Source organism: Drosophila miranda, chromosome 2, assembly GCF_003369915.1.
Source record: "Drosophila miranda strain MSH22 chromosome 2, D.miranda_PacBio2.1, whole genome shotgun sequence".
Taxonomy (NCBI): Eukaryota; Metazoa; Arthropoda; class Insecta; order Diptera; family Drosophilidae; genus Drosophila; species Drosophila miranda.
In genome coordinates this window covers 23,841,210-23,861,525 of record NC_046675.1, presented here as the reverse complement: position 1 = coordinate 23,861,525, position 20,316 = coordinate 23,841,210, and the positions used below count along the sequence as shown (strand labels likewise).

Sequence of the window (20,316 nt, the reverse complement as noted above, 5' to 3'; positions counted from 1 at the left end):
AAAAAATATCTACTGGTTCTAGATTCTAGATATTTATAGAATACTAGGGGACCCGGCAAACGTTGTTTTGCCATGTATGCATATTATTTCTAGGAAACATTTGTTCAGTTCGGTAAAAATAATTATCTACTATAAGTATTGGGGTATTTACCTATCCATTATAATATTACTTAACAATAAAGATTAATCCCTCAGCGCGATCCTGGTTTCAGAAACCCTTTGGCAATCCCTTTTTGGCCAAAATAACACTCAAAACCCATTCCAGATATCAAAATGCCAGTTTTTACCCACAAATATTTTGAATTTTCATAAAAATCACTCCATAATGCATTCCTACACTCAAAAGTAAAGCTTTTCCAAACATTAGCTCCAATTTTCTTTAATTTTCAAACCCAATCTCTACTAAAATTACTCTAAAAAACCATTCTAACTATTATAGCTTCCATTTAGGCCTATATTTTAGATTGAATATTCCATTAAAACACTCCGTAATCTTTCTTAATTTTTTACCCCAACTTTAGGCCTTCTTTTTCTACCATTTCTACTGTCATTTTAGATCCCAAAATATCAGTTTTTACTCCAATTCTGTGTCAAAATGCAATTAAAATCTCATCCTAAAGCATTTTTGCAATGCGTAGACCATGTTTTGGCCCTAACAAGTACCCTCTAGAACGAAAAGAAAAAAGTATCTATGCAATGGACAATCCCAACTTGTTGTCAAGCGCGCTTTTATGATTCAGTTGGCATTCCAGTGTTTATGTTAGGGGTGGAAAAAACAGAGAACACGAAGAGAACACACATTCCCATAGAAGATACAGGCAAAAGTCCGGGGCTTAGGGCCACGGATCCACAGAGATCCTGAGGGTTCGGTTCCCAGGTACAGCAGGCGGCGGCGGCCCGAAAAAAAATAAAACCTAAAATCAAGAGCAGGCAAAGCAGGTAGCTGCACGATCCGATACGATACGAAGAGAGTAAGGATCGTAACGAAAAAGAGAGCGAGAGAGGGAGAGGGAGAGTACTGGTGTGCACTGGCGCAAAACGTGGTTGGAAAAACACACACACACACAGGCACACTGGCACACGAGTTTTCCCTTTCCCCCCCTGTTATAAATGATACCAGCATTTGACAATTCCAGGGCACAATCTCTCCATAGAGAGAAAGAGAGAGAGAGAGGGGTTCAGTAAAAAGGTACAGTCATCCTCCTAGACCCTGTGCCTGCCCCTGCGCCTCTGCCTCTCTCTTCATTTCAAGTTGAAGACGCAACTCCCTCCCTTTTGTGGCACCTTTTACCTTTATTCCTGTCGCACTTTTCTGCCTCCCGATTGTCCATCAAAGGCCGCCACTCTGCATGTCAATGAGGAAAACCCCCCTCCTAAAACCCTCCAAATCCCAATCCCAATCCCTATTTCCACGGCCCTTCTTTCTGTAAAAGTCAACAAAGTTGTTGTATCTTTTTGTTCGAGTCAAGAGCGCCCGTCTGTGGCCGGAGAAAGATCTTCCTCGTAGGCGAAGAGATTCCCTCCATCACCCCCCTTCGTATGTTGTGTGGCAGACATATCCATTAGATCGAACTGTCGATGGATGTGCAATGGGCGGCAGGGGAGGGGAATCTTTTACACAATTTTATTGATCATCGCTGAAGGATGGCACTATTTCAATGATGGTGATGATCATGATCATCAGATTAGGTTGAGGGAAGTGTCATATGTGTACATAAAAGGGCACCCCCTCTCCTTTCCCTCCCGTTTACAGAGAATTTTATGAACAGAAAGAGATCTGTCTCGTTGACGTAGTGCCATTTGAAACGAGGAAAGGGCATTTGTTCTATGGTTTGTTCTATGACTCATTAATATGTTCGTTCTGGGGTTCATTCAGTGGTTCGTTCTTTGGTTTACTGAGTGGTTCATTCATCGGATTGTCTTTGAATGCAATTTTTGATCGCAAATTATGGAATATCCAGAGTGGAATTATAGAGAAAATCGTTGTATTTTGTATGAAAACTCATAGAAATAAATAAAAAATGCAAATAAAAAAATAAAAGGAAAATAAATTTAAAAAAAAAAATAAAAGGAAAATAAATAAAAACATAAGAAAATAAAATGAAAATAAATAAAAAATTAAGAAAATAAAAGAAAAATAAATAAATAATAAATAATTAAAAAAAATTATAATAAATAATAAATACTTAAAAAAAAATACTAAATAAAAAATCATTAAATAAAAAAAAAAATAATAAATAAAAAATCATTAAATAAAAAGAAAATCATTAAATAAAAAAAAAATAATAAATAAAAAAATACAAAAATCAATACAAAAAAAATAATTCAAAAATAAATTCAATCAAAATTAATTCAAGAACAAAATCCCACTATATTGAACCAAATTTACAGAAAATCAAATTAGAAAAAGTTCCAGTCAAGAGACATTCACTCGTATAATTTTCTTTATCTTTATCTGTAATAGTTAATAATAATTTAAAAAAAAAGAATCAAAATAAATAAATTAAGAATTACAGAAAATCACATTAGAAAACGTTTTTTGTCAATAGACATTCAGGCGTATAATTTTCTTTATCAGGCCAATACCTTTCAAATCGCTTACTCAATCAATCAATCGATCAATCAATGAATTTCAGGGGAATTCCTCAACGGGCAGGGCCCTTTTTTAGCGTCACATTCCAACACATCTTTCAATGGAAAAAGGAGTCGTCGCGTCTCTCTCTCTCTCTCTCTCGAGAGAATGTCTTTTGCAGGGGAGTTCCCCTGATTCTTGGTCTGTTTTGTCGGTTAACCGATTGTTAAATTCTCTTGTGTAATGCGAGAGGCGTGTGGAAAGGAATGGAATGGAATGTGTGGAATGTGCGGAAATCCAGGGCTGAGTACAAGGCGTGGCATTTGGTCATAGGTGGGGGGAAGCCTCTCCCAATGGATCTACAACTTTCTCACACACTCACTTCACAGAGCACGAGGAGTAGTTATTGAAAAATGCAAATAAAATGGAAAATGGAACAAAAAGCAAGACACACACTCAGAGATGTATAGCTATATATCCTCCACTCTACAGTCAAGTCTGATCATCGGTTTACGACAATAACTCACTCACTCACTCACTCGCAAAAAAAAAACAAACAACAAACAAAACAAAAAACAACAATAAGAAACAGCAAAAATCACGGTCAGTCAGGCCTCGTTGGAGAGACGGTTGGAAATGGAAACGGGTTTGAATTCTTCAAGCGAATGGATTTGCGAAACGGGTTTCCTCCACACACACACACACACACACACACACACACACACACACACGTTATAAAGGGGCAACCTCCCCTTTGCCCCCTCATCACAAATGGGCGTGGCACTGACCGCACACACTCAATCGATCCGGCACTGAATGTGCAATGAATTTTCAACACATTTTCGAGACTTCATTTGGGATTTTGGTAAAAGGTTTTATATACCTTATATAGACCATAAAACCTGAAGAAACTGGAGATTAGCGAAGCGAAAAACTCATGGGAACTTCAAAGAGAATTCTATATTCGATGAAATCTTAAGATAAAACACATTTAAATGTCCCAAAGAACGCCCCAAGAAAGAGTTTCATATTCCTTATTGATTATCTCAATAATTTTGTAATTTTATTCGAGAATATAATTTACAAAATATTATCTTATCTTCAATGCAAAAAGCCCCCACAAAATAACGCTAAAAACAAATTGAAAACAATAAAAACGGATATCCATAACTCAGGTGCGACTATTTACACATTTCTGTTTTGTTTTTTTATTTGTTTCAAGCTAATTTTTAGGTTTTTTATAGAGGATTTTACGATTTCTCATGAATTATGATATACGCGCGGCGGATCCATACGATCTTTTGTTTATGAGAGCACCCACCTTATAGACAGACAGACATACAGAGAGAGAGGGAGACAAACAGCTGCACGAACAAAAGCTTCGATTTCCACTCCCCTCCTTCCCACCAAAAATCTGTGGAATAATAAACTATAATTTGTGCAAAAAACAAAACAAAAACCAACGAAAGAGCAAAGCCAAAGGCGAAACACACACAGATATACAGATATAAGTATTGGGATTATTGCCGGATCGGTCGAAAGCAAAAGTAATGTAAACAAGAGGCGGTGCAGGGGCAGAGCCAGGCGCAGGAGCAGCCAGACGGAGGAGTGGCAGAACCAAAAACAACAAGAACAAAATTAAACAGAAAGAGAATTCTGGATCTTTGTGAAATCTGAAAATCTGAGAGCAACTCCAATTACGCGCCAAAATGGGGGGAAAAAAGGAATTGCTAAATAGGCGAAAATCCATAAGAGAGAGAGGCGCAATGACCAGTGGAAGGGGCTCCAGTGCCCCATTCTGCAGTGGCGTTAAGTTGCAGCTGTGCCGCAAGATCAGCAGTGATTTTAGGGGAAAAGAATCCCAAAATAGGAACATTCCAAAGAGCTTCAGAAATATAACGGGGGTTCTCCAGAGATCCACAGAAATCCCTAGAAATATGAAGGTTTTTGCAGAGATCTTTAGAAGCGGAAGAGTTTCAAAATTCCAGCCAGCAAAAAACCCTCTTCTTTCAACAGAAAGACTGTCGTCTGTCTTCACTTTTATATTTAGAGCATACCTGATATACTATCAGTAATTATTACACTGCTACCCCAAGAGAACCCCAAAAAGAAATCAACTAAAACGCAATCGAATTCTACGTAATAGTTCCTTAAGTTAAAAGTCGGAACTGCTGATAAGTTGCAAAGGCGGCGATAAGTTGGTCAACCAGTTGGATCCCCCCAGTCCCCAGTCCCCATTCCCCACACCCCACCATACGTGTGTGTACTCGTCTGATGTTGCAGCAATTCTATCGTTGGGTCCGGCGATTGCTCAACAACTTTGCTGAGAATGAAGTGGACAATCATTCCGTTTGCCAGAAGGTGTTTCCAAAACAACCTGGAAAACCAGATGGAATGCGGCGAGTTGCCTTGAAACAGGGACACAGTCTATTGTTTACCCTCTTTGTGGATCCTTGATTTGTTTAAAAGTCTTTTATCAATGAGCAAATAGACCGCCGTGGGCCGTTGTTTGAATGGAATCTAGTATGGGCTGTATCGTATCGTAATTGGATTATCGGGCACCTGTCTGGCTGTGGCTGTGTGGCAGGCCCACTCGCACACCTGTACACACGTGTAAGTGCTGCCTCTCTCTCTCGTCTCTCCGTCTCTCTGTCGCTGAGTGTGTGTCCCAGTTTCTCTCTTTCTCGCCGCACATGGGCGTCTGATCGGATCCGATTCGGCCTACATTCGCCTCTTGCTTTTGCTCTCGTCTTCTCTTTGGCTCTGTTTCCCACCTTATTTGTTGAACTTTTGATATTTGTTTTTCCCTTCCCCATTCCCCCGGTTTCTTATCACCTGTGCTCCTCCTCTTTCTACGGCTGTCAATGCAATTGCATTGTGTGTTTATTGTCATAGTTTTTGGTTTATCTGGGACCTTTATTTTTTTGGGACACACATTGATAAGGCATATAGAACGGAATGTGGAACGTGCTCATTGATAATGGGCCAAAAAGGTAATATGTACATTGTACTCACTCCCTCTGCCAGTAATTGTTGTTATTTATGGACTTTTAAGAGGGAAATCTTCTTTGATTTTCTGGGAACGATAAGAGTGCCGTACGTAGACTTTTCTATCGCACTTTAGAAGATCAAATTAGCCTCCGTCACCAATTCATGGCCAGAATTCTGCTCCCTCTCCCCCCCTGCCATCTTAGGCGCTGTAACAATCTCATGAGTCATGCAACAAAAGTACAAAGTTCAGCAATGAAAAATGCATAGCCATGCAGCGGCAGCATACAAAAGAGAGAGAGAGAGAGGGAATGCGGGAAGGGAGCGCCAAAATAGAGCTACAAAAAAAAGAGAATCGAGAATTGGCAAGAACCGCAAAACAGGCTTGTAATTGTAGTTGCTGTTGCTGCTGCTTTGTGGTAGGCAAGACAACAGTACAATGACCGAAACTTTTGCCATGCAAAAGAAGTGGAAGAAGAAGCAGGAGAAATAGAAGTAGAAGTAGAAGAGGGAGGTGGCAAAAGCTAGAACTCCCGCAAACAAAAAAAAAAACAAAAACGTAGTAGAAAAATAATCATGTAAAGAGCGCCTCTGCTGCTGCGCTGCTGCTACTAAAAACCTGTTGGTCAAAGAGGAACAGCAACAGCCAAGCAGCACTAAAAATTCCAATCTTCCAGTCTGCTCTCCAGTGATGTTGTTGTTATTTTTTTATCCACAGGTTTCCAGTGCTCTCGCAAGCAGAGCCCCTGCTCTGCTCCTCTCTCTCTCTCTCACACACCATCACTATGAAGCAGAGCTGTTCTCCTCCACTAAAACAGGTATAGCTGTTGTTTCTGCGTGAGTGAGTGAGAGGGGGAGAGAGCGCGCTTGAGTGAGTGTGGAGTAGAGTGGAGACTTTTCGTGTGATGGAAGCAACATCTTCACGAAACAAACGATCAAAAAACAAAGGTAAAACGCTGATAACAAATGAAGGTGAGCAGCACAACAAAAAATAACCGAAAAACAAGAAGGAGAAGAAGAGGAGGAGAAGGAGGACCAGTAATGCTGTGTCGCACCCTTTTCGGGGGCTTAACAAGAAGATCTACTCTCTAAACCGCATCCCATCACGCGTGGAGAAGCCACTGTTACGTATTGGAGCGGGAGAGAATAAGCGTAGAGAATTACGTATCCTGTTACGTATTCAAAGGGAAGAGGGAATGAGCTTTTGTTACGAGGAGGGAGAAAGAGCTTCAAAAGCGGAAAGTACAAAAAAGAAAGAAGAGCGGGTGGAGCACGCGTGTATGTGTATGTGTTTGTGTGTAGAACTGCAGACGCCGTTGGAATGTCGCTGCTGTTGCGCTGCTGGCAGTCTTTGTTGTTTTTGTTGCTAAGCCGGACATGGCAATTGTTTGTTGTGGACGAGGGGGAATCAGTTGAGTGGGGGTGGGCACTTATTTTGCAAACAATTAAGAGCAAGAACTCATAATTAACTCAATTGCAATACCTCTTTCTGGCGTCTAGCCGTGTGATTGTATTATTATGTATATTCCAATTTTCCAGTGAAGTACGGGTGTAAAAACTGCACTTTTTGCACTACACTACACTTCTCTTGCCTAATAAACTAATTAAATTAAGGCCACAATTGCAGATTTGTTCACTTTTTTCGTTGCACTTGTATTTGTATTTGTATTTTTGTTGTTGCACATTTCGCGACGCAACGGCATCGACGGCTGCGCAGTCCGCAGTTTTGAGCGACGCGCGCGGCTTAGCGAAAAATAATAGCGGACTTTTCTGAATTCAGAAAAAAAATCGACAACACTGATCGTGTTGTTTACGGGGCCACGGATTTCGGTTACTACTCTGCTGGGGCAGAGCATTTAACATTTAACCAACAACAATGTCTCGATTTGAACTAGACGTCGGTGTGACCGCGGATTTATAGATAAAATATACCGTCCGACCCTCAGAAATATACCGAAACATACCGCCTCATTTTTAAAATATACCGTGAATATACTGACGAATTCAAGTTCTATTTACATATTCCTCGTTTTTTATCTTCCGTGGAATATAACTAATTAAATATAACCCTCAGCGCTGCCCACATACTTTTATCCAATTAATGCATCAATTTTCTACACAATTGGTTAGTTTTTAGTTCTTGCTTTTATTGTATTTTGACTAAAACAAGGTTTAAACAAAATAGGTCAACAAAAAAAACAGTCTTAATGTTGCTGGTATTTGAAGACTCATTTGTTGTCAACCAGGGCATGGACGTTTGTATACCCTATTTCGTTAATATTATATAAAGATACTGTTTTCCAATCTGCTTTCAAACGTAATTAGTAAAGACCTTGTCGTAGATTGCTTTTTTAAGCAGGGCTGGGAGTTCTATTTAGCTAGTTATATTCGACGGAATATCAAAAACGAGGAATATGAATAATTCGTCGGTATATTTTTAAAATTTTACGGTATATTTTGGTATATTTCTGAGACGGTATATTTTAAGAAAAGAAAACAAACAGAAGGTGATAAGAACTGTGCATTTTTAGATGATTGAAATTAAGGCCAAATTGGTGCGTGCCGACTCGGCCATCTATGCCACGGGCGAACGCGTAGAGTGTTTGATTGAATTCACCCACAAAGTCTTTGCCGACGAGCAGCCGCCGTCCAATAGGAATGCCAACGAAGCAGGGTACGAGTTTCAGCCAATGACGCGAATTAGCTTGTTAAATTCCATATTTTACAGCCTGGAGAACCTTGCCTGGGCCTCGGCACAGCTTCACTGCTACCGCAAGACCAGCTATTCCACGCCCGCAGCGGACAAGACGCAAGAGCTGACCGAGCTCATAGGAAGAACCGCCTTGGACGCGGTGACTCAGGCGCCCGGAGAGGTGATTGTGGCCACCAAACCGAAGATACTGTTCTGCGACCTAAAGCTGCAGCCCGGCGAGACCAAGATATGTGAGTGGGAGTCTGCCAGAGGAAATGGAATTTATCCAGAAGTGACCTCCAATCTACAGATTTCTTCAATGAATTTGTGCCGCGCGATGGTCCGCCCACATATCGCGGCCACGACATCAGATACTTCTACAAGATCACCATAGCCACGCAGCGGGTCAAGTCCAAGGTTCAGACACTTACAGTGCCCATTCGCGTGCTTCCCATCCCCATTATAGCCCGACCAGACGAGCTCCCGGTGACGGTCGAAACCAACGAGGAATTGGCCCCCACCAATCCCTTCCTGGAGAAGCGTGAGATAAGCGAACTGGAGATATCCTGGCATCATCTAAAGGTGAGTAAAGCACCTCTCCGGGTACCAGCTACCATTTACCATTTAGAGTGACATTCATTCCCTTTTAGAACGTGACTGCACGTCGGGCTCCAAAGTTCTATCGCATTTCGAACAAACGTGGGTTCGTTGGCCGCTACTGCCTGTTCAAACCCGCCTATAAGCTAGGCGAGGACATTGTGGGGAGCCTGGACTTTGATGGCTGTCAGGTGCGCTGCGTCCAGTTCTCGGTGAAGCTGCAGCAGCAGGAGCTTCCTATCCGTCCACAGCCGGCACAGGCCCTGTCACAGTCGCAGTCGTCTGTCGGGGACGATGCCTCTTCCATCCAATCCTTCGACCTGGCCAGCATTGCCAGCGGCGTGGCAGTGGACAGTATGCACAGATCGGCTACTTCGGGCAGTGCCCGGGAGAAGGACACACCAGCGCCCACAGGCAAACTCTCGACCATCGCCACCACGCATCAGGTGTGCTATGCCACACTGCAGACGCAGGTGGTGGTGCCCATTCCCCTCCACGTGACGCCCACATTCCGTACCGACCTCGTCGATGTCAAGTGGCGGCTGCATTTTGAATTTGTAACCAGCACGATGATGGATTTCGGTGGCCCCAATCCTGAGTCCGGTGAACTGAAAGCGCCCGCCGAGATGCCCGTGGAGACGATGGTGTGGAATCTACCGGTCACCATCTATGCGGCCAATCCGTTGCAGATCTATAGCCCCAATCAGACATTTAATCTTTTAATTAAGTAATTGCCAAGCTATGTAATAAATCTAAATTGAACAATTATAACGACTATTCTCTTTCGTTTTTTTCGAACATTTTCGCTTAAACCTCTTTTTAAGCAAAATGCAATAAAAGCAAGTGTTTAAAATAAACCAGTCAATTAGAAAATTAACTCACTAATCTGTTAAAATTATGTGGGCATGGCTAAATATTCTATATAGCTGGGAATATTCGACGGAAGATCAAAAACGAGGAATATGTAAAATATAACTTGAATTCGTCTGTATATTTACGGTATATTTTTGATATATTTCTGAGTGTCGCTGGTGCCCTGTGACCGATGGTCATACCAATAATAGTCATTAAAAATAGAGTCGCAAATAAATTTTTTTAGTTTAATTTTTCCACGTAAATTTTAGTCATGTACCGGGAATATCTGAACCAACTGCAGACCTCGATGGCGCCGCTCAGCTCGGACCAGCTCAAGGAGCTGCTCAACAATGACGAAAAGCTGGACGAGAAGGTGGACGAGGTGCTGCTAGCGCTGAAGGAACAAAAGAAGACCATTTTCGAAGACAATCGTAGCCGAGCGGAGCAGAACATCGAGAAGGAGCCACAGATCATCGAGCTGCGCGGCAAGCTGTCGGAGTTGTCCGAGGAGGGACGCAACTGCTGCAGTTCCGTGAAGGAGAAGCTCACAGAGCTCAACAAAAAGACAGGCGGAGTGGGCCAGGAGACGGCCCTGGCCCTTCTGCAGACAGCCGCCTCCGAGAGCGAGGAGCAGACCGAGGAGATGGTCAAAAAGTTCAACGACAACGAGCTTAACGTGGAGTCCTTTCTGGAGGAGTTTCTTGCCAGCCGCCGCACCATGCACTTGCGCCGCCTGAAAGCCGAGAAGATGCAGGATCTGCTACGCAAGAAGCGTCGCAGCACAGGTCCCGCACATCTGCCAGCGTACGGAAATGTGCCAGGCAGCGGCTTCTATCCCTCGGCGGGTGGATCATCGATGCCCTATCCCCCTTATCCCTCGGCTGGTGGCCCGGCGCCGTATCCCATGATGGGTCCCCTAATGCCCATGCCGCCGCCCTCGAGGCCGTACTAGATGGGGGTGTACGGGTTGTACCATGTACTGCCATAGTAGTAGTTGTAGTAGAAGAGTGGTAGGCGGGGGCGACGCATGACGCATTGCATCCAGTAGTTGGGGAACTTTTACAACAGACAGTATAAAGTATGAAATATTTAATAAACGACATCTCATCGAGTTAAAAACTTGTGTTTATTGTTTAAAATTTCAGAATCTTCACTTTAAGTACATATTGCTTCAGGTTCATCCGCCGACGAATGGACAATGGGAACGTTTCTTGCATGTGGTTTAAGCTAACATTTCTTGAGTTGCTCTATCAGCCATCAGCCATCGGCCATCGGCCATCATCTGCCTGCACTAGACTATGATATATGTATAGTACGTAATTTAATGTATAAATTAAGCGACAATTAATATTAAATGTTAGACAGTGAACGTTTGCTTTGCTTTGCTTGTTAAAAATACAACTTTTTAGGTAAAAACGATTCATGGAGTGTGGTTTATAATGGAGGGATGGGGGGGATGGATGGGGCCCAACGCTAGGCGGCGTTTAAAGCGATTCCTTATCGTGTATATATATGGAGTATAGAGTGCAGATTGGGTTAACTATTTTAGTACTATTAGTATAGGAAGGATTGTGTGGTGCATGGTGTGGTCTGTGATTGTTGCGTGGGTTGTATCTCTATCTCTCTTTCCATCCAGCTATCTATCTATCGAGCGTGTGTATATAGTATAAACATATTGCCTATCGTTAGATTTCAATTCGTTTCCATTTCAGATTTGCATTTCATTGGGTTTCCTCTTAGAGAACGGTTAGTCTTTTGTTTTGTAATTCCAACGGCTTCCGTTTCCATCGTATGTATATAAATATGTAAATATATATAGTTCATACCGTATGTGGTGTATATGCAAAATGTTATATATAAAATATGTTCAACTATTCCCCGGGCGGATCGGATTGGATCGGTACGGAACGGTTCGGACCTCACTTTAAAAGCTTAATAACTTAAGCGCCTATTTTTAGGGTATTCAAAAATATATTCCTACAATTGCCAGAAATTGTGGGGGGGCGACGGTAACGCCATCATGACGAGCCGAACTCCTTCATCCACTTCTCGTACTTGTCCAGATCCGCCCTGGACACACTCTTGTTGCAGCGACTCATGGCCTCGTTGAAGTCCTTGTTGGACACGGGCAGGTCCACCTCCTCGGTGGCCAGCTGCCTGATCTGCTCGGGCGTCAGGCCAGCAATCTTCCGCCGCATGGACATCATGCTGGCCTCCCTGCGAGAACAAACAAGACAGACAAACGAGAGGTTAGAATCCCACTTGACGCAGCAGAGCAGTCTTCCTGCAGTAAACGTCTACCCACCTGCAAACATTGGTAATGTCCGCTCCGGAGTAGCCCTTCAGCTCGTTGGCCACGTAGGTGAGATCCACCGTATCGTCCACTTTCACCTCGCGCAGATTGATCTTGAGCAGCGCCTCGCGCCCCTCATCCGACGGCAGTGGTATGTAAATGCGCTTCTCCAGCCGCCGACGCAGCGCCTCATCAATGTCCCAGGGAAAATTGGTGGCTGCCAGCACCATAACAACTTTGGCCTGCTCCTCGCCACCGCCCACGCCGTCCATCTGCACCAGCAGCTCTGATTTGACGCGTCGCGAGGCCTCGTGCTCCGTCTCCGACCCCCTGCGCGAGCAGAGCGAGTCAATCTCATCGATGAAGATCGTGCTGGGCGCATAGAAGCGCGCCATTTCGAACAGTAGGCGCACCATCTTCTCCGACTCGCCGCGATACTTGGAGGTGAGCGTCGCAGAGCTGACATTGAAAAAGGTTGTGCCGCATTCGGTGGCCACTGCCTTGGCCAGCATCGTCTTGCCCGTGCCCGGTGGTCCGACCATCAGCACACCCTTCCATGGCCTCCGAATGCCCTGCAAGAGAGAAATTACGTGAATAAATCTACTCTACTTAAGGAATACTAAAACTGGAAGCCTAACCCTCAATCAGTCGGCAAATGACGGCCAGTCAACGACATGAAAATACATCAATTAAACCACTTGTTTGTGCCACTGATATATATGTAGATACATGTGTGTATTGTACATAGATATCAGACGACGAATCACTTTATCACACACACACAATTTGTAGATAAGATTGTGCCAACTTTCTCAGCAAGTGCCATATAAAGTGGGGGAATCCTCTTCCAAATGATCAGAGCTGAAGGGAAATGCTTGATTCTTTGCTTCCACGTGGATTTACAATGCCATAGATAAACCCCCCCCACAAGAGGGGTACCTATTCCCTGCAGAGTGCTTCACTGCCATTTCATTACAGCTCTGATGATTTATGTGATCATGGAAATTACCAAACCGCTCTACAAACATTGTGGAACACGGATAGCGTTTATTGACCCAACACCGACCGTAGATAATAACGTAGTGATTCAGAGTTCAGGGTAAACAAGACAAGCGATGACGCACCTTGAAATAGTCCGGCATCAGCATGGGCAATACCACAGCCTCTTCGAGCAGCCGCTTGGCATCTTGCAGATCGGCAATGTCGCTCCACCGCACCTTGGGATCCCTTTGCAGTATATCACGCTCTGAAACAGACAATGGATAGTGGACAATGGTTAGGAATGGAGGGGTAACGATAGAGATCAAACTAACCCAGAATGTCGACCAGCTCGGCTTCGATGTGATTGTTTGGCTGGAACTTGCGCTCCTCTTCGCCGGCCTGCGTGTCGCCGCCCTCGCCGTCGCCCGCTCCACCGCCATTGCTGCCTGCGACGGAGTCCTCATCCTTGGTGTCGTTGTTGTTGGCATTGCGATCGTTGTTTGAGGTGGAAAGTTTTCGTCCCCCCGCCCGGCCATTGGTGGCACGTGCGCTGTTTGATGTGGAGGCGGCGGTGGCGGACGAGTGGCGAACATTGCGCACCGTGCTCGGACCGTTTCGGTTCGTGATCTGTGGGATTGTGCTGGGACGGTTGCTCTGCGGAGCGGTGGAGGTGGTGCGTCGGCTGTTGGCAGCAGCTCGCCGGCCCACAGCCTGCGTGGTGCTGGCCGAGGCCGAGGGTGGGGGCTTGGGCGGACCCCAGACATCTGGATCCTTGGGCGGTGGCGTCCAAATATCCGGATCGGGCTTGAACCAGGCGGCGGGATCTTTGTTCACATTGCTCTCGTCGCTCAGCTGGTGGCGCAGCTTGTGGGCAAATTTAGTGGTCTGCAAATCCAGCGATATGTCCTGCAGTGTGCGCTGTATGGCCTTTACTTTGGCATGCTCCTGGCTGATCTGCTGATTGATCTGTAAACAAGGGAGAGCGGTGAGTGGATGGTGTGACAGAGGGGGTTTATCGTCGCATTTTACCATGCTCCACTTGCCCTTCCGCATGGGATCCGCTGTGGCTTTGAGCTGGCGTGCCAGCAGTCCCTGCAATCCCTCGTAGTAGATGCAGGCCGAGTCATAGTTACCCGTCAGCGCCATGTCCCTGGCTAATTTGGCATTCTCGCATATTTCTTCAAACGTAGTTTTGGCCATTACGGTCATTCCTACACAGTTGCTTGTCTTTTGCTTGCCACCTCGCAGTAGCTGCTCGGATTCGAACGGAACGGAACAGAACGGAACAGAACAGGTTGTTGTCGTTGTAACCAAAAACGATACAAAGATTAGTTCCAATTAAAGCATTCGAGTGCGTAGAGTGAGTTTCTCTGCTTCTAATGCTGTTGCTCTTGCTGTCGTTGCTACGGAGTGTCGGGAGGGGAGTGGGGGCGGGGCTGGTGTCAGTAAGTGCGAACAATAGAACGGAAGCGAAGCGACTTTGGTGGCACTGCGTCACTCCACTCACACTCGCACACACACACACACACTAATGCCAGACACAATCACACAATCAAACATGGAGAGAGCCCCCTGCCGCCATTGCTGCCTTTGCCTTGCAGGTAAAAATGGAAAGTGAGCCGCCGCACAGCCAGAAAATACAATCGAATAAGAACTAAATAAAAGGAAGATACTCGGTACGAGTGGCAGTGCCAACGACCGAAGTGCGTTGCTAATTATAAAGCACACAAACACACAAAATCGGCAAATTGTCAACGATACGAGCGTATATTTAAACGCGCTCCCAATTCACATTCCCATTCTTCCACTTCCACATCCACTTCTAATACTTCCAAGGCGGGACGTGGGCCCCCGGCCGAAATGCCGATTGGAAAAATGTAATAAAAATATTATAAACCCGCATTGGAAGCAGCCATGGCCGTAGCAGCAGCGCCCGAATAAGGCGCTCGACCTTGTTGGCTCGCTTTTGAATGATTCTTTCAACTCAACGACGTTCAAAACGTCGTTTCGTATGCAAAAAAAGAAAAAAAAATTCAACGCTCGCACACACATGCAAAAGGCAGCGAAAAGGAAGGAAAAAAATATAACCAGAGCTCAAGTTTCAGCGGCGCGCACTCACACATTGCAAACACAGCACGTATATGCAAATGAATGCGATTTAAATAGATTTCAAGTCAATTGCAGGGCTTTGAAGATTGCATTTTTCACTTTTGAATACAATTTTCAATTTATGCTCTCAGCTACGTGGGGGCGGGCGTCTGACGTTGACATCTCCCAGCACCCGCTAGCTTCAACACCGACATTTTGGCGTCCACTCGATGAACTTACGGTTATGGACATTAGTAAATTGGATTTATTACACGGCGTTGAAAGCTTAAAGTTAAAACGAAACTTATTTAGTTAATAATTAAAGACGATGCGCTATCTAAAAAAAACTGCTGTGTTTGTTATGACCAGTGTGGCCGCTAGTGTGACCGCGGATTTATCGATAACATATACCGTCCCACCCTCAGAAATATACCGTTATATACCGCTAACATACCGATGAAAAGAGCGAATTTAACCCACTATTTGTCACAGAATGATGTTTTCCAACACAAAAATCCAGTCAGCCAGCCATATTTCTATCTCGCTCTCGCTGCAAGCTTTTTCCATAAGGCTGTCTCTGCTTTTCCAGCTAGTCAGTTAGCAAAGTCGAATTTCATGAATGCCTTTAAGTCAGGCTAGTAAAATACCATCAAAAGAAAAGAAGCTGCTCCAATCCACAATTGGTTGTGTAAATTAACAGTTATCTAAAATTTTAAATTTAACATATCAAATATGCAGCTGCTTGCGACCTGGCAGCCCTGCGACCATAGATAAGGTCGTCATCGGTTATCGGTTCTTAATAATACGGCTTAACGTGCTTAGAAGTTTATATTAAATTTAGCACATCACGCAAGCGACGGCGCCAATATGACAACGCCCACGCGCGCCACCCTCGAGAAGGCTCTGAAAAGCGATGCGAAACTTCAGAAGGAGGCCACAAAAATCGCCAAGGGCAAGTTGACATTGATATCTCCGACTGCTTCTGTTCTCATCGGAGAGTTTCTTTGTTTTTCCAGATTTGGCCGCTGGCGGATATGACATATCGCTGCTGGCGGAGGAATTGGGCTTCGCCCTGTCCTCGCCAGACATGGAGCAGCGCGTGGCCGGCACCAATTTGTTGTCCGCGGTCCTGTGTGCCCTGCCAGTGGACTTGCTCCATGCGGAGCAGCTGGAGTTCCTCACCACCTTCTACACGGACCGACTGCGGGATCACCACAACGTGATGCCGGCGATCATCGATGGTATTGATGCAATGGTTCACATGAAGGCTCTGCCAGCCGGTAATGTTCCACTGATCCTACAGGCCTTCTTCCAGCACACAACCTGCCAGTCGCAGACGCGTGGAGACCGCACCAAGTTGTTCAACATCTTCAAGTATCTGACGCTCAACTTCAAGGAGGGTATGTGAACGAGACTCCGATCGATTTTCCCTCTTTTTATACGCCGTCTTTTTGGACAGAGCTCACGACGATGGCTCATGACTTTGTGTACGGCCTGATCACCTCCATCGATGGGGAGCGCGATCCCCGCAATCTGGAGATCATCTTCAGTTTCATGCCCGAGTTCATGGCCAACTATCCGCTGCTGCATTTGGCCGAGGAAATGTTCGAGATCTTCGCCTGCTACTTCCCTATCGACTTCAATCCCAGCAAGCAGGACCCCACGGCCATCACACGCGACCAGTTGGCGGCCAAACTGACCAACTGTCTGGTGGCCAACAATGAGTTTGCCGAGTGGACGGTCGTCCTGGCCGTGGAGAAGCTGGAGAGCGAGCTGCTGGTGGCCAAACTGGACTCCATTGAGCTGCTGGCAAGCAAACGACCTTCATTCAACCTTCACAGCGACTAACCTGCGCTACCATTTGTATTCCAGCATCAAGCTGCCGTAAAGTTTCCCCCATCTGTGCTGGAGCCGCACTTTGATCAGATCTGGCAGGCGCTCAAGACAGAAACCTTTCCTGGCGCCGACAACGAGGACATCCTAAGAGCCTCGCTCAAGGCCTTGGGTGCCTTGCTGGAGCGAGCCGCCCATGTGCCCAGCATTAGCCACAGCTATCAGACCTCTGTGCTGGGCGTGGTGTTACCCCAGTTGAGCGACGTGAATCAGCGGCTCTTCCATCCGGCCACTGCCATTGCGCTGGTGTGCGTGGCCGGAGACGCCCCGTTTGCCGCCGACAAGATCCTGAACAGCTTCCTCCTCAAGCTGCAGGCCACGGATCTCAGTACGTCGCCCCCGGACCAGCGCGTCAAGATATACCAGATTGTCGCCCAGGTGTACAAGTTAGCCGCCCTGCGCGAGTCCCTCCAGAAACTGGACAGCACGATAAGCGTGCCCCTGCTGGACGATGTTATAGCAGCGCTTCGACTGTGCGAGCGAGAAGACTTCGATGCCAAGAAGGAGGACCTCGAGCTGCAGAAGGCAGCCCTGTCTGTACTTAACGAATGCGCCCCGGTGCTGAGTGAGGCACAGCGGGCCCTGGTATACAAGGCGCTGGTGCAGCTGATCAGCCATCCCACCATCGACCTGGACTTCACTGTGCTCACGGTCGGCCTGGGAGCCCTGCAGCCGGTGGAGCTGCAGGCGAACTTCATCGACATTGGCATTCGGAACTTTGAGATCTTCTCGAACTTCATCAAGCGGAAGATCTACACCAACCTGCTACCGCTGATCCCCCAAATGGCATTTACACAACGCATTTTGGACCTGGTCATGACGCAGATGTTCAAGCCCGACAACCCAGAGCCTGTGCGGCTGCTGGCTCTGGAGGCGCTCAACACGCTCCTCACGCAAGAGGATCAGCGCTTCATTGTGGACCTGCAGCAGCAGTCAAATTTGCTGCACCAGCTCATCGAGCTGGCCCAGCAGACGAAGGATATTACGCTGCAATCCCTGGAACAGATTGCCGGAGCCCTCAGCCGCATCATCCAGCAGCTGCCGCACTCCGAGCAGAGTGCCATCATCAGCGAGTATCTGCCGGGGCTCCAGCTGCAGAAGTCGGCGGACCTGTACATCGCCAAGGGTCTGCTGGGCTACCTCCACAAGGACATAAGCCTGGACGATCACTTCGAGCGGCTGCTGAGCGATCTCACCCAGCTCTCCCTGACCACCGACAACGAGCAGCTGCGCGTGATTGCCCACCATTTGCTCTGCAGTTTGGTGAACAAAATGGAGAACACCAAGGGGAACCGGGGCAAGGTGAAGCAGATCACCGAGCAACTGAAGAAGGCCATCAAGACGGGCGATGTGCGGGCTGTGGAGATCCTTGCCTGGGTGGCCAAGGGTCTGGTGGTGGCCGGTTTCGATGAGGCCGCCGATATTGTGGGAGATGTAAGTGCAAACGGAAGATTTAATCAACCAACAAACTGGAAGTAAACCTCTTCCCATCTTCGATCTCTTGTTAGCTGTCGGATCTCCTCAAGCATCCCACTCTGAGCACTGCCGCTGCCTTGGGCTTTGACATCATAGCAGCCGAATATCCCGAACTGGATTTGCCGGTCGTCAAGTTCCTGTACAAGCAAAAGTTCTTTCACACCATCATGGGCAAAATGGGCAGCAAGCTGGCCGACTATTGTGTGCACCACCTGAAGGCCTTTGTCTATGTGCTGAAGGCCACGCCCCAGGCGGTGATCAAGCTGAATATCGAGCAGCTGGGACCGCTGCTTTTCCGGAGCCTGGAGGAGCACAATGAGGCGCAGTCCTTGTGCATTGCGCTGGGGATCTGCGAGAGCTTTGTGCAGCAGCAGGATGCGTATTTCCAGGCGCATTTGGGCCATCTCATACCCAGTTGCCTGGAGCTATCCAAGTACAAGGCCCAGCATACAATGGTGAGTGATGCTCTATGTAGGGGATTAGGGCTAGACTCAATCTTTGTGTTTTCGTTTACCCTACAGCAAGTGCGGATCGCGGCCCTTCAGCTGCTCTACGACATAACGAAGTATCCAACGTTCGCCCTGCTGCCCCACAAGGTGGATGTTACGCTGGCCCTGGCCGCAGCCCTCGACGATCCGAAGCGTCTGGTGAGGAACACGGCGGTTCAGGCAAGGAATGCCTGGTACCTGGTGGGAGCCGCCAACGAAGATTAGCCAAGGAACAAACAAATTATTGTTAACATTTTAAGCGAAATAAGAAACAAGAGAACGCACAATCCATAGGATCTACGGGAGTTTATTTGCCATCTCTCAAGCTCAATATGGATGCTCGCACTGGGAGCGGGCCAGGAGAGCGCACTTCTGGGCCCGCTGCACCACCTCGGGACAGCGTCGTCGTCGCATGAAGCGGCAGTCCTGGAAGAAGCCCTCGTTACGCGGAAATCCGTGCGTAAAGTCCTGAAATGTAAGCAGTCCCAGTCCCCAGATCTTGCCGCCACGGAACTCACCCTCGTACTTCATGCCATCGGCGCGCCAGAAGATCCCATAGCCATGGAACCATCCCTGATGGAACTCGCCCTCATATCTGCAAGCCACAGAGATCGTTGTATCGTTGGGATTGGACTATTGATTTCATTGGGAGACTCACTTGGCGCCATCGGGAAACCAGAGGCAGCCCACGCCCTGGCTGAGGCCCTCCTGGAACTGACCATCGTAGCGTGTGCCGTCGGCAAACTGCAGGTGGCCAATGCCGTGCTTCTGGCCCAGCTGATTCCACTCCCCGATGTAGCGACTGGCATCCTCGTACCGCCAGCCGCCCACCTTCACGGCGCCCGCACTGTACTGACTCTGACCCTGGCCATATCCGTGTCCGTGTCCGTGCTGGCCCTGGTGGTGCTGTTGATGCTGGTTCTCGATGCGTGCCGTGGTCACGCCCACGCTGCTCACTAAAAGGGCGGATGGGATTGGCTCACTCTGCTGCCTACTGGACGTCGCCTCCTTCGTTCACTTACTGTCATCGTCGTAGTCGTCCATGGCCATTGCTTCTACCGCTGTCCACCGTCCACTGTTCGTGATGCGCTCCAAGCTGCTACTGAGCTTTGCTTGTTCCGCACCAGAAACCAGAGTCTTGTGTGGCTTCCATTGGGCCATTGCGCCAATGGGCTGGCCCTGGTGGTCTAAATCTAATTAGCATATTGCACGGCTGCACAGTGGGTTGGCAGTTTGCATAAAAGGTATGCGAAATTTAGTAGATATTCAAATGCTCCTCAGGCATCACAGCATTTCTGCATTACCCATCCAACCGAGCCAGAAACTCAAGAGAGACCTTATTACAAGGATTATGTGAAAGATCCTGTCTGTTTAGGCTTTCGATCAGGACTAG

At 46.8% G+C, this 20,316-nt stretch overlaps 6 protein-coding genes across 12 annotated transcripts in view; 3 read left to right on the top strand and 3 right to left on the bottom strand.

Annotated features, from left to right (window-relative positions):
- LOC108155427 (afadin) overlaps nt 1–7,448 on the bottom strand; it is a 59,510-nt gene extending 52,062 nt beyond the window's left edge. For 2 of the 5 annotated variants that reach the window (XM_017286236.2, XM_033390126.1), the window contains exon 1: nt 7,044–7,448. The gene's annotated coding sequence lies outside the window, so the exon portion shown is untranslated. The remainder of the gene's footprint in view (nt 1–7,043) is intronic. The other 3 variants (XM_033390125.1, XM_017286235.2, XM_017286233.2) reach the window with 2 other exon arrangements.
- A 584-nt stretch (nt 7,449–8,032) lies between these two features.
- On the top strand, nt 8,033–9,626 carry LOC108157352 (RAB6A-GEF complex partner protein 2). Of its 2 annotated transcripts, XM_017289372.2 has the most exons (4): nt 8,036–8,234; nt 8,289–8,503; nt 8,563–8,834; nt 8,903–9,626. In XM_017289372.2, exons 1-4 carry the CDS (start codon nt 8,092–8,094, stop codon nt 9,578–9,580), a joined length of 1,308 nt encoding a protein of 435 aa, XP_017144861.1. In that variant the 5' UTR covers nt 8,036–8,091; the 3' UTR covers nt 9,581–9,626. The 2 variants fall into 2 exon arrangements, with proteins under 2 accessions (XP_033245524.1, XP_017144861.1); XM_033389633.1 differs by having other exon boundaries at nt 8,033–8,503.
- A 265-nt stretch (nt 9,627–9,891) lies between these two features.
- Nucleotides 9,892–10,823, top strand: LOC108155259 (vacuolar protein sorting-associated protein 37B). Its single transcript, XM_033389853.1, has one exon. The coding sequence runs from the start codon at nt 9,976–9,978 to the stop codon at nt 10,654–10,656; it is 681 nt and encodes a 226-aa protein (XP_033245744.1). The 5' UTR covers nt 9,892–9,975; the 3' UTR covers nt 10,657–10,823.
- Nucleotides 10,812–15,457, bottom strand: LOC108155257 (katanin p60 ATPase-containing subunit A-like 1). 2 transcript variants are annotated; one of them, XM_017285954.2, is made up of 6 exons: nt 15,307–15,457; nt 14,008–14,229; nt 13,311–13,944; nt 13,122–13,243; nt 12,010–12,569; nt 10,812–11,921 (listed from the first exon to the last, which is right to left on the bottom strand). In XM_017285954.2, the coding sequence occupies exons 1-6, from the start codon at nt 15,316–15,318 to the stop codon at nt 11,723–11,725; spliced, it is 1,749 nt and encodes a 582-aa protein (XP_017141443.1). In that variant the 5' UTR covers nt 15,319–15,457; the 3' UTR covers nt 10,812–11,722. The 2 variants fall into 2 exon arrangements, with proteins under 2 accessions (XP_017141443.1, XP_017141444.1); XM_017285955.2 differs by lacking the exon at nt 15,307–15,457 and adding an exon at nt 14,876–14,896.
- A 374-nt stretch (nt 15,458–15,831) lies between these two features.
- On the top strand, nt 15,832–19,217 carry LOC108155255 (MMS19 nucleotide excision repair protein homolog). Its single transcript, XM_017285950.2, has 6 exons — nt 15,832–16,018; nt 16,083–16,466; nt 16,526–16,875; nt 16,939–18,393; nt 18,468–18,890; nt 18,957–19,217. Exons 1-6 carry the CDS (start codon nt 15,934–15,936, stop codon nt 19,146–19,148), a joined length of 2,889 nt encoding a protein of 962 aa, XP_017141439.1. The 5' UTR covers nt 15,832–15,933; the 3' UTR covers nt 19,149–19,217.
- Nucleotides 19,206–20,057, bottom strand: LOC108155258 (MORN repeat-containing protein 4 homolog). The gene is made up of 3 exons (XM_017285956.2): nt 19,946–20,057; nt 19,582–19,879; nt 19,206–19,518 (listed from the first exon to the last, which is right to left on the bottom strand). The coding sequence occupies exons 1-3, from the start codon at nt 19,971–19,973 to the stop codon at nt 19,251–19,253; spliced, it is 594 nt and encodes a 197-aa protein (XP_017141445.2). The 5' UTR covers nt 19,974–20,057; the 3' UTR covers nt 19,206–19,250.
- Nucleotides 20,058–20,316: the final 259 nt, after the last annotated feature.

Bases quoted from the DNA above. Each gene is read 5' to 3' on its own strand.
- LOC108155259 (XM_033389853.1), top strand. From the start codon at position 9,976: ATGTACCGGGAATATCTGAACCAACTGCAGACCTCGATGGCGCCGCTC.
- LOC108157352 (XM_033389633.1), top strand. From the start codon at position 8,092: ATGATTGAAATTAAGGCCAAATTGGTGCGTGCCGACTCGGCCATCTAT. The intron at 8,504-8,562 runs GTGAGTGGGAGT...TCCAATCTACAG, and splicing joins GCCCGGCGAGACCAAGATAT to ATTTCTTCAATGAATTTGTG. The intron at 8,835-8,902 runs GTGAGTAAAGCA...ATTCCCTTTTAG, and splicing joins TATCCTGGCATCATCTAAAG to AACGTGACTGCACGTCGGGC.
- LOC108155255 (XM_017285950.2), top strand. From the start codon at position 15,934: ATGACAACGCCCACGCGCGCCACCCTCGAGAAGGCTCTGAAAAGCGAT. The intron at 16,019-16,082 runs GCAAGTTGACAT...TTGTTTTTCCAG, and splicing joins GGCCACAAAAATCGCCAAGG to ATTTGGCCGCTGGCGGATAT. The intron at 18,394-18,467 runs GTAAGTGCAAAC...ATCTCTTGTTAG, and splicing joins CCGCCGATATTGTGGGAGAT to CTGTCGGATCTCCTCAAGCA.
- LOC108155258 (XM_017285956.2), bottom strand. From the start codon at position 19,973: ATGGCCATGGACGACTACGACGATGACA. The intron at 19,880-19,945 runs GTAAGTGAACGA...CCGCCCTTTTAG, and splicing joins GGACGACTACGACGATGACA to TGAGCAGCGTGGGCGTGACC. The intron at 19,519-19,581 runs GTGAGTCTCCCA...TGTGGCTTGCAG, and splicing joins TGGTTTCCCGATGGCGCCAA to ATATGAGGGCGAGTTCCATC.
- LOC108155257 (XM_017285954.2), bottom strand. The intron at 13,945-14,007 runs GTAAAATGCGAC...CCTTGTTTACAG, and splicing joins GGAAGGGCAAGTGGAGCATG to ATCAATCAGCAGATCAGCCA. The intron at 13,244-13,310 runs GTTAGTTTGATC...TGTCTGTTTCAG, and splicing joins CGAGCTGGTCGACATTCTGG to AGCGTGATATACTGCAAAGG.